At 36.3% G+C, this 12,716-nt stretch overlaps 1 protein-coding gene across 3 annotated transcripts in view; it reads right to left on the bottom strand.

The window, feature by feature from the left end:
* The window catches only part of LOC121674448 (cadherin-12), a 430,502-nt gene that overhangs the window by 73,645 nt on the left and 344,141 nt on the right, over nt 1–12,716 (bottom strand). For all 3 annotated transcript variants that reach the window (XM_042048820.1, XM_042048821.1, XM_042048822.1), the window contains one exon: nt 2,387–2,506. In XM_042048820.1, the coding sequence (XP_041904754.1) occupies nt 2,387–2,506 (120 nt within the window). The remainder of the gene's footprint in view (nt 1–2,386; nt 2,507–12,716) is intronic.

The raw sequence follows: 12,716 nt of genomic DNA, 5'->3' as shown, positions 1-12,716 counted from the left end.
ACAAGCATATCAACATCTGTGAGGTAGAAGCTAAAGAAACAAACAACGTTTGGAACTGTTTGGAAAGGAATAGAGAACAGAAGTGCTATTAAGCAGCTGTATACATCCATATCAGCTGCCTTCCTGAATACTAGGTGCACTTTCTCACCCTGAGGAGAAGGATGATTATTGTTATGGAATAGCATCTGTTTAAAGAAGTCTTTAATCTAGAAAAGAGTCAATTCAGGGAGATTATAAATAGAAATTAACTGTTTACTGTCTTATGCAATGTCTAATGTATGAAACAAGCTAAGAGATGCCCCTCTTTCAAAAAAAGAGCAAGAGGAACTGGTTCTTAACCAAATAAACATTTGCTGTGAAATTTCTAGTGAGTGGGTATGCTGATACTGTACTCCTGGACAAGTAAAATCCACTGTGAAGTGGAAAAGTGGAGGAGAAATACTTTCAGACTTCTAGTTATTTTGACAATGGTAGTCACCCAGGAACTTTGTAAGGACAAGTTCTTTGAAGACTGGAAGAGTATTCCAGGTGTGCATCACTAAACACTTGCTCTTCATCCTTCACTAGAGCTAAGGAGGCCATTACTTTTGGAAACATGATACAGGGCAGAAACTTAGTACGGATGTTCTTAGGTTCTTTAAATAACTACAAGATTATGTCTCAAAATTGTTACTGGAATGCAAGAGATGGCAAAACAAGCCAAGAACAACACAAAAAATGCTTATTCATCTGCTGGCAGTTCTGAGTTTGTCATTGTACTAAAGTGGCTTTCTTCCTCTTTCCTGTCAAAAGCACCCAGGGCAGATTTCTGGCAGTTAAACTCTACAGTGAAAAACTACTGTATAAACTGCTCAGTTATAAAATAAAAAATTGGAAAGAGCAAATCTGTAGTATTGCCCTGGACTTTTGAATTTTAGAGCAAATCATTAAGCACCATTCTATGCACTGTTATTCACATACTGTTTACCTCTACAGTCAGTGTTAGACCCATGAGTAACTCTCATAAAGTGAGTTTTCTAACGTTAAGACAGGTTACAGCATATTATTGCTGCTTACAGAAGCATGAATCTATACACTTTCTTTCTGGTACAGGATTTTAAACTATGCTGGGCTACTGTTCCATCAATCTTCCTCTATAGCTGTGTCCATTCTTTTAGCACATGAGTAATTCATTAAAAGCAATAGCCAGGTTTGTATGATATTCCAGGGATAGTAGGGTGCAGGCCACCAACTATGGTTGACTCACTACTGAGTAACATATGACAACATATGGCACAGCCGTTCAAAGTGCCATGGGAAAAATAGTTCTTCTTCTAAGCACTACTAACTACTTTTTTTTCTTGTGAAACTTGTACTAAAACTCCAATTTTGGCTCCAGTAAAGTTTTTTTTTTTTTGCCATTGAATTCATACCCATTCTTTACAAAACTGAAAAGAAAAAGTAAGTATAAAGGCAACTACTTTTTTTCCCCCAGACACCTGAAGAAGTGCCATTTCAGTTTGAAAAGTAAAATTGCTCACTGCAAATTGCAGTATCATCTCCTGCTAAATGGAGCATGGAACAAAGGGATGTGTCCACTGGAGATGGTGTGCTAACAGCCTTACAAGGCTCCACCATCAGGGCTAAAGGCCCTGAGTCTGACAGTCAAGTACAGCTTCACTGGAAGGCGAAACTCTTTGCTGAAAGGGGCATATGGACAGCTTTCTGTGTAACTCACTCAGGATGCCACAATGTATGTCATTCACCGTGTAGGTTATCCCTTCCTTAACTGAATTACTAAATATAGAATCAAGAATGACATTTAGAAATATAGGACAAGATACCCAATTAATAGGTCTACCAACCTCCCAAATATTTCAGTCTCTTTAAACATATTATCATTTTCTGCTCACACAGCCAGTAACCCCAGACAAAGGTAGGATGCCCCAGGAAAAGAGGAGGGAAGGAGATGATTCCCAGTCTCAAATTAGCTCTATATAGCAAAACAGTAATTGCTGGAGAATTTCTGACTGTAAATTCAGCAAGTAAAAATGCAGAGAAGACCCAAGTTACAAAACTCAATCATCAGAAAAAAAAAAAAAAAATAGGATGCATGTAACAGATAAAGCTTTATCTACAGAGAAATGGTAAAGCATTGAAACAATAATCATTCAATGCAGACATATTTTAGATATTCCAGAAGTGATTGGATGAGCATGTTTCTTTTGTTTCTACCACACACTGTAATTCATAAAAAGCTAGTCAATACTCAAAACTGAATAATGTGGAAAATTGCACTCCTGGATTTTGGCCATATCAACCAGGTCCATATTTATTCATTGATACTGCCTACATGAATCAAAAAAACAAAGCTCAAATCTTCCATTGCTGCTGGTAAGCTATTTACCTGTCTTGGGATCAATGGAGAAATATGGTTGTCCCTGAAGAACGCTGTAAACCACTCTAGCACTGTTTCCATAAGTGGGATCATCAGCATCTGTCGCCTTTACTTGAAGCACATATGCTCCTGCAAAGAAACACAGGTAATCACTTTTTTGGCATAGAGCAGTGATCAGGGATATTTCAGACACAGTACTCCAGTTGCTCTGTTGCAATTCTTGTTCCACTGGAAAAAAGGTGAGAACAAACCAGTTAATTCTTCATCTCCATGCTAACAATCATCTAGGTAATAACTGAGGCATAATGGGGAAGAAAGGAAAAGGAATCCACCATCAGAAGACACTCATAAATAATTTATGATGCATGCATTATTTTTGCAAACATTTTATATAACACTTACAGGATGGAAGTTTGGGAAAACTCAGTATTAAATTTTGGAAAAGAATTATACCACATAACTTTGTGAAAAAGTAGACAACCATGAAAATAAAAAATGGGAGCAGCCTTTAAAATGAGTTTTTGGTCAATCAACTCCTGAATCTTCAGTAAGATCAACTGAACCAAGCTCTTGGTACATTAAAAAGCTGCACTGCAGTCTCCTAAAGGTGGAATTCATACTCCCATTATAGAATGAAATTAAGTGTTTAGTTCAGGCAGTTGTCTTCAAAATCCAGACTTGAGTACCCTTGCTTCTCCAATACAGCTCAGTAAGGAATGGTAGTGCTGTGGAGGAAGTACTCCTTATCACTGTTTTCAGCCATAACTGTAGACCAGACCTAGTGCAGTTTCCTTTACATTCCAACTTAAAAGGGACCAATAGAGCAAAAGAAACGCACATGAAAGCAGAAAACTCACTGTAAATGGCAACAGTCTGCAAAAATATCTCGTTCCTCCTGCTGGTTGCTAATCCATTTACTTGCATTTCCTCACTGCCCCATAATTAAAATAGTTTTCAGACTATAATCTTCAGCAAAACAAACTCCCACATTGTTAGGCTTTCCCATCAGCTTTGGAGAATTGTTTCCTATGATCTTCTGTGCAATTTAATTTTGGAATTTGCAGTGCTGATTGGGAGTGAAGGTTGCCTACATGAGAAACAGCAGAGTGGTGTGGGTTATCTCCACCATTCCTGTTTTAAGAAACATGGTATATTTGGAGGTCATTGACACTTTTTCAAGAATATCCATGGAATACTGTAAGAGCTTTAAGACTGCTACTTTTCTGCAATGAAAATCGGCAAGTTTTAAAGAATGTTCACCATCTGAAATGAACCTTAATGGACTTGTTGAAGTTTAGTTCTGGAAGTGCCTCACTGAGAGATGTTCCACGTGAAAGGTCCTATGACTTAGGCATGAATGTAAGTGAAGGTTAACTGTATGGAGGATAATTTTTTCAGTGCCCAGCCCCTGTATTCTCATCACATGAGGACTGACAGTGGTCCTGGAGGATTTGGTACTAACATTGTAAAAATACTGGCTGCATGATGGCAGCATCAGACTTCTCCTGTTATGGTTTATTGAGCAATAGAGAATGAAAAGGTATTCCAAGATATTCCAATATTCTTTCTATCTCCTGAAGAAAACACAGAAATATGAGAGTTATTTGATTATAAATCATTTTTTACAGTTAATGGGCTGATCATGTTCTTAAGCTGAGGGCAAGTTTCATTAAAATCAACTTCTAAAAGAAAGAAAATATTAGCAAATAATAAGTGAATGAATGAAAAGAAACACTACAGCTGAATCCATATCTATAACTCCTCACTCAAAAATGTGATGCTGCAACATGAAGGAGGCAGACAGTGGCCATCAAACTGCCTGAAAATTCTGTCACTGACCGAGGTGCTTGATGATTGCTGCACATACAGATTGCTAGTGTCGATATTCCTAGGTACATGCTCCAGATAGTCCAACCTTATTACACGAAAGGAGGAAGAAATGTTGATTTAAAAGGTGAGTTTTATTAAGGGAGACATACAAAGTCATATTTTAGCCTGAGAAGTAGCAGGCACTGAATATGAAAAATAATCCATTTCACATTGACAGCATTTTCAACTGTATTAACTCATCTGTCAGTTCTTTTTCAACAAGCAGATAATATGTAAAGCTTATATTTTTATGATTGGTATGGAGTGTTGGTTTTTTTGGTTTTTTTTTGTTTTTTTTTTAATATGCCTCCAGTCATTTGCTTATTTAAATGCATACCTAATGTTCTAAATGGGTTTTCTGAAATTGGTTTCTCATCCTTTCAGTATTATCAAGCATTTCTCACTGTATCTAACAAGCTTTCTATTTTATTGCAAAGCAAGAAACCAATGTATTTTTAAAAGTATACTCTAAAATCTAATTATTTTTTTTCCAGACAATAATGCAGGGCATTACAGCTGTAAATCTTTAATGCACAAAGGTAGTGATGAGGGATCACATTAACTACAGTTAATGACATTTTAATTAAAATATATACTTACATTACTACATGGAGTAATGAACAAAAAAAGATAAAATATTTCTTTTTTTTTAATATATGATAGCTAACATTTAAATATATTTTAAAATTTTTATGTGCAAGCAACACATATTTGATGTAAGGCATTATAAAATGCAGAAAAATTAAATTATGTGCTTTAGTTATTTATGTTTTGGAAAGAGAAAAAAAAGTGTTAAACCATTCACACAGTTCCAGAAATGGTATGGAATTTTAAAGATTGTGTTTTCTTTGAAACAATACAGGTGGTATTGAGGACTAACATACTGTAAATCACAGCAAGCATTCTCACCTGAATTTTACTCTGGCTAAATCTAAGGAGATTCATCAATAAGTGAAAATAGAATGGAGCCCAAGATCTGTAACTTGTTGGTGAAACTGACAGAAATAGCACTAATAAAAGCCTTGTAGTTTATATCAGAATAACTAGAAGGAACTGTAGAACATCTCAGTTTATACCACAACAGAAATCTTTATGAAATATTGACTAGACTTCTAAAACAATTACCTTTTTTTTTTTTCTGGCAGTCTCTCATTGGTAAAAATGATATTTTGCCAAAATAAAAACAATCTTTGAAAGAACAACAATACTGATGAAATCTCTTCTCATCCAAAGAGTACTAGAAAGACATTTCAAAATATTCTAATACCCAGTTCGAGATTTTCAAATTGCTTTTGAAAGACTAGTCAAAATTTGTTTAAAAAATTACTTTAAGGTTTAAACCCTCCCAAATTTCAAAACAGAATATTTAATTCATTGATTTTCTTTCCTGATTTTTTTTTCCTTATAAAAGACTAGAATATTGATGCTTTGTACTATTTCAACCTGGAAACAAATTTTACCTTCACCAAAGTGTAGCTGAGGTGGGTTTCTTGCTCTCTGTGCAGCTATTGTTGTCTTTCAAAGTAATCAAGCGGGAAATCTGAATTTTTTACGTTTAGTTTGTTGAAGATGAAGATGTTGTCATGCTGAAGAGCATGACAAAGAACACACAAAACTCAACTGGGACTAGATAAAATGGTTATTTCATTGTAGAGGAAAATTATATGATTCAAGGCTATGAGAATAATAGAGCAGTCTAATTTAGATGCAATTCCTGAAAAAAATAATGCAGAGCAAATTGAATTGCAAAGACAAACTAGAAAGGAGATGGTGATATATCATCTTTTCTCATTAAGATCAGCTTTCAATATGCCTGCAAATGCCATTAAGTTTGGTTACAAATGCCAAAATTCACTTAAGTGGTAGCAGTGCATTGTCTTATACAGAAAGTGAGGGTGGCACGCTTTGAGACTTTGAAGAGGCAAGAGAAGGATGGGTGGGAGCAGTAAGTTTTAAGGGTTAATTGAAAGGAAGGGATGCTGAAATGATAGCAGGAGTTCAAGTGTTCCATGGGCTCTGGCTGGAGCCTCTCTCCACTGCGCAGAGATCAGAGGTTCAGCCAGAGCAGGTGACTCAGCCCTCCTGCCAAATTTTGAATTTCTACAATAACAAAGATACCACTCCTTTGGATGCCCCCAAGGGCTTCCTGTAAAGCAGATTCCTTCCTCAAGTCTTCTGTTTTGAAACTTAGGGCTCTGACTTTGCTGTTTTTCTTGTTCACCTTTATCCTCCCTTTTGTTAGTAAGAAATGAGCATGTGACACTGTATGTGAATTTTCATGGAATTACTTTTTGTAATGGACTACCGAGGTAGTTTAATCTACTTCGTGGTGAGTTAAGACAGGATTTTCTTGTAGAGTCAGAAGAACTCTCATCATCTTGCTGCACAACGTCTCCCCTTCCACATGTATCATTTAGTACTTTTGAAAGAAATTAAATGATTGTGAAAATATTTTTTTATTGGGCAGGGGGAAGGAAGAGCACAGCTGCTGGCATAGAAACTAACTACATTGGACAAAATTCTTTCTAAACAATTCCAAAAATAGCACCATGGCAACCCAAACAGCATCCATCTTCTTATCAGAATTCAAATAAAAATCTAATCAACACATTTCATAGTTGTGGGTTTCGGGTTTTTCTTAAGTTGAAGAAAAAAAAAGTGAATTTATGGCTCACTGCAGCACTACATTGCAATTCAGATCAGGAGATTCTGTGTCTCAATAAATATTCCCCTGGCCTCCACTAGTAGTTTTAGCAAAACTCCAGTATTGGGAAGACGTGCATTTGTAAAGAGAGATGCTGACACTGCCCTTTTGGGGCTTATCTTTTATAGAAAAATTACCAATAAGTTTTGAATATATACTCTGGACGCTGACTCCCACAAAAGTAATGTGAGAAAGGCATATTTTACTTGGAAAAGTCAGTTTCCAATTTATGTATTCATGGCTGTGCAGTCCTCATAATAACACGAGCTTGCTGGCTCCATCAATATCTTGAATACTAGACACAATCAGGGAAGCACACTTTTCTTCTGTTTTGCATTCCAGACATCGCCCTGAACATATATATTTCTCTCAGCTGTCAGAAACAGCCATAGCCACAAAAGCAATACTGCCATTTCTTTTGTAATTGATGAAGAATGGCAGCCTTTTGCTAATAGTTTTGCTGTGCTGGTAGCTAAAAGCAGCTGTCGCAATTCTCAGCATTTAGTGCATAATCAAGCGTATTTCTAGTATGTCTAGAATAACATTTGAGTTACACTGGCAACAATCCAGGGAGTATGGAAGCTGGCTTTTCTTTTTCCTGCTGGTCATCCCTGTCTCCCTCATGGATGATGAGGGTAAATAGGGGAAACCTACTGCTGTGGGGGTTTTAGCTAATTATTTAGCTTAGAAATCAGCAAAGCAATTATTTTCTTTTCCTTTTCTTTTTTTTTTTTTTTTGGGACCATCATCTGTTGGGGTCAGCCAGAGTTAAGCCTCTCAATCTGGCTAAGCTAATAATGCCTGTTATTCACTGAATATTTATTTAATTTATTTATTTTTATTAATTTAGTCTATTCATTTATTTATAAAGAGATTCAGCTGCTTACACAGTCTCAAGGCTGTGATAATGTTTACAAAGGTTACACTTCTGAAGAAAATGAGGAGCTTGAAATAGCAGCTAATAGTCTATACCCAATATGCACATAAAGGAGTGGCCTGGTGAAGTAACGGCTGGAAATGATGCATAAGGAGAATAGCAGAGGAGCCAATTAACAAATACTAAGCTTAATATCTATCTGAGAAATATACTTCTGAAGAGTGATTTTTGCTTGCTGTTTTCAGGATTGTTTTCCTCTTACCAATATGACAGAATTTCCTCTCATATATATGGAATTTAGCATATAGAAACGTTTAGCTTTGACTTCTGCTTTTATCATCTTGACAACTTGATTAGTTTTCAGACTATGACTCAACAGGGACTTAAGCTTGCCACCATACCTTCATGGCTAGGATAGGTGAGATAAAAATAACCAGTACACCCTCCAATCATGATAGCTGTGCTGGCAAATCTCCTACTGAAGACGTTTCTGTGCTGATAAAAACATGCTTTTTCTGCCTTAGTTTATGTTTTGCAGGGAGGTGGTTGAAGTTGTATTAGAAGGACCTTTATGATATCAAATGCTATGTCTGAACCAGACAACTTTTCCAAAAATGCTGTAGGAAATTGGATGTGTCCTGGGAAATACAAAATAATAAATTTTAGCCCTACAAAATAATTAATTTTAGCCCTATTCAATGCACTGAAATCTTAAAGGATTGAGGAAAAATGAGTCATCCTTAGAATAACAGCATGAAGAGTTGCTATTCATTTATTAATCTGGAAAGTTGTTTCAGTGTGATCAAAATATTTTTCAGACACAAATGTTCAAAAAAAAGACTAAGTTCAATTTGAGCAAGGAAAGTGACACACTGGAACTGATTCCAAGCTGATGCAACCTGATGGTTGTCATATTTACCTGTAGAGGATTTGTTAACATCAGCTGCGTGCCCTTTCAACAACATAGATCCTTCTCATGCCAGATGAAAGAGTACTAGGAAAAGAATTTTTTAGCATTCACTTTTCTCATGGAAGAGCTCCTGGAGATTCTTAAGGTGTGGCAAAGAACTTGAAATTTTGACACTTCTCCTGACAGCCCCCAAGCCCCCTTGCCCCTGGAATAACAGAAGGTATGTCAAAAATGGTGGCCATCACATAATGAACTCAGGAGAAAGCAAGTCACAGTGTTGCTTCTATTTTACTGTTTGAAGTTTTCATGAGCCAGAGTTTCACACATCAATTCTTCAAATGTCAAATGAGTTTTTCAGAATGTAGTAATAAGAAAACTCTAGCTTTACAGAGGATACAAGAAAAAAATTAGTGTGAAATAAATGCCATTCTTAGTGAATGTTAGCTAAAGGGACCTGCTTTTGAATCTCAGTAGAAGTTCTAATGCTATATGGAGGCTAGGTTGTTTCACTATTTTTTACCAGATATTGGACCTGTTTGGAAATAATTTAATTCTATGTTCACCCAGGTACCTTTAGCTAAGCAAAGTTAATTTCTATGCCAGAATTTAGTGAAAAAAAAATCTTTTAAGCTTTGAATGAAAGAAAGAAGTTTATCAAGGTCTTTTTCCCAGTTATATTTAGAGTCATGCACTTAGAATCAAGTTGCTATTGGTAACTGATTTTACTATTGGTAGCCAAATTACACACTTATGTGGTAACATTTCATGGAAAAGACATTTGGAGATGTTGATGACTGAGTACTTCTAAAGTTTGCATTGCCTGTATCACATCCCTTCGTACCTACTTAAAATGTCTTGATGGTTAAAATGGTTAAATCTCTCAAGAAGGATACAGAGCAGTCTTCATGAACATTTTTTCCTTCATATATTTTGTTTTGTATTTACCTCTTTTTTCCTACTCAAAATCTACAAATGTCCCATGGACAAATTTGGATTAGGCAGAGTCATGATAACATGCAAAAAGAACTTCAGAGTACATAAGTGACTTCTACACAACCTAGTATGCAATGAGATTGTCTGTGAAAATTGCTGACCTTAATTATTTAATCAGAATATTGCTTTGAAGACTTTCCTGCTACTTGTAGATCAAAGTACTGAAGAATCCATAGAATTTTACTCTATATATTTGCATTAAAATTTAAAATGTAATCTGATCCATTCAATGACTTAATTCATAATGTCAATACTATTCTACACAGCTCTCTACATCAATATCCAACTACACTAACATTCTGTGGTGAGAGGAGACAGCAACCCCACATACTCACAATAGGGGTATGACAATAGGGGCTTCAGAACAAGAAACAACATGGATATCCTCAGGCTTGACAAGAGGTTCCCGTCATGCAAACTCACTTGAAAATAAGAAAAATGACAAAAGAGGGATTGATACTTTAAGTGACATCAGGCACATTGTCCATCACAAATGGTATTTCAGAAAAAAAGGGGAAAGAAATCCAGCATCTGAGAACACTCAGGATAACATGCCCCTGTGTAAGTCCTGATTCCTACCAGTGACCGATTTACACCATGAAACATACGGTTTCCAAATACCTCTTACCTTTCACCGCAATAACTGTGCAATTTATTCCTAAAACAAAGCTAATGAACTAATTTCCCTTTCTACAGGAACAGTGCAAGGAACTGAAGGGGGTCAGAGGTTTGTGATGGATGAACAGCAACAGCTTGCACAGGGCTGACTATGGTGAATCTTCTCCTCTTCTGAGCTTTGTGTTCCCACTCAGAAATCCTGTCCCTGTTGTAGGAATGACCCAGTGACTTATAAAGGTACAAACTGAGGTCAACTTCAGATTACCTTAATAATTCACAGCAGTTGGTGGACTTTGAACATGCAACTGAATCATCCTTGCAGCAGAAGCTCTTGAAGGAGAGTGGGAGAAAACTGGCAACAGAAAACCAGGCAGGCATTAATGTTACTAGTGCCCTCACAATAATGATAAGCACATAATTAATTCCACTTTGTTCTTTTACTAGAGGAATTGTAGTGTCACTATCTTTGGAAGCTCTTGAGAGCAGATCAGACATCCGTTAGGAATGACATATGTGTGGTGATCCTCACAGAAATACGTTAAGGGAATCTGAGATCCCTTCTGACCCCAGCTTTGTGATGACATGCACTGCATAAACAGACTTCCCTCCCTTCAGAGAGCTACTGTGTCCTTGCTCTTGTGGCTATGATAGAACTGTTTTAATTTGGTTCAGGAGTTCACTGTTGAAGCAGATCTTTCCCTTGCCCTCAGTACACTCTTTCAGTGTGAAAACTGGATTATTTTGGGTAAAGCTAAGATGGAAGGTAGGCGTGCACTTGATGAAATGCTACTGTTAAAAGGTAGTTGAGAGCTTATTTGAAACCATGAGGGTTTCAAATACTCTGGATGCCAAGTTCTGATCATGCACTGTTCCATCACACAGCTCTGTTTCTATTGCATCATGCTACTGCCTAGTATGACATCACATTATTTTCAGATCCTTTAGATACTACAGCATTACATAAGTATCGTTATTATTTCACATCAGGCACAGTTGCAACTTAATTTGCAAAAACCTATAAAGTTTTAATGAAGATGGAAAACGCTACAGCAATACAACTACACATATTTGGCCAATTTCATAGCACTGAAAAGAGAACATTTTAGTGATTGGGAGAGAGAAGAAATTCAAACCACAAGGTCATTTTACACATATGGGAATTTTAAATATACACACTTAAAACTAGCTGTGAGCATGACTCTCCTTTCTCATATATCATATATTAGTGTGACAACTCCTTCCTTTTCATGTGTTTGCATTAGTTTCTGATATTTTTTTCATAAAATAATATTAAAAACTTCTAGTGTGACAGTCTGATTTTTTGGTTGATCTGAACAGTAAATCAAATTTTGTATTGCCTTCCTAATTTGGATCAATATAATGCTTTGATAATACAGTCTTAGTGAACAAAACATCAAGCATCCTTCTCAGCAGGCAAATTTCTGGACTGTGTACTGCCAGAGCAGGGACTTACATCCAGTTTTGTTAGGAAAAGTCCAGTGAGCCAAAGAAAATGTCAGTGTTTCACCGGAGGAATACACTTCCCAGGCATAACTGCGAAGATGTTCTTTGCCAAAAGGTCACAGAAACATGCTTTTCATTTTTTTTCTGCCTTACTAAGCACAACTCAATTTCAAGATACTGCATAGAGAGTTTTTCTCAGCATGAGGAAAGACTGAAACAGAAGATGGTAGCACAGAGATCTGGTCCCGTTCTTAATTCAATACCAGACTGTTGTTCAACAAAGTATTTTACTATCTCTTAGGTTCTCCATGATAGAATGAAAACAGGAACCTTCACACTCACAGTGGTAGATACTCTTCTAAGACAGTTTAATGTGCAGTGATTTTTGGTGCTCTGTAGTTTGATGGTAATAGAGATGTCTTCTGTTACGTCATTGGTCAGGACATAATAATATATATATAATTTGGAAATGTAGCATTAGGCAGAACACCAGACAATCCCAAAGTAAGACATAAAGCAGCATATCCTATTCTTCAAATTCCTTAAATTCATATCTTTAAAAGAATTATGGACTACAGTCAAGAAGCAGTCAAATAATCTCAAGAGCTGAAAGAATTACAAAATATTGCTTATTTCAAACAATATTTTATGATAGAAGTTATTTTGCGATAGAAGGAGGCATCTTGCAACCTGTGGCTGTGCAAATACCCAATATTCTTTTTGGTTGGTTGGTTTGTTATAAAATGAAAGACAGTGTGGCTTTTGAAAGAAACAAAAAACCTGAAGCAAAAGTGTGATTTTGAATTGACGTAAAGCATACCAATACATGAAAAGCATTTCAGTTTTGAGCATGGTAAACAGGCAAGAGCAAGAAAGCTTTTGTTTCCAGGGTTGCATTAGGAGT

The sequence above is a fragment of the Corvus kubaryi genome, unplaced genomic scaffold, assembly GCF_017639235.1.
Source record: "Corvus kubaryi isolate FWS band 111438036 unplaced genomic scaffold, C.kubaryi_AGA036_p1.0 68, whole genome shotgun sequence".
Classification (NCBI taxonomy): domain Eukaryota; kingdom Metazoa; phylum Chordata; class Aves; order Passeriformes; family Corvidae; genus Corvus; species Corvus kubaryi.
This window is presented reverse-complemented; position numbering and strand designations above follow the sequence as displayed.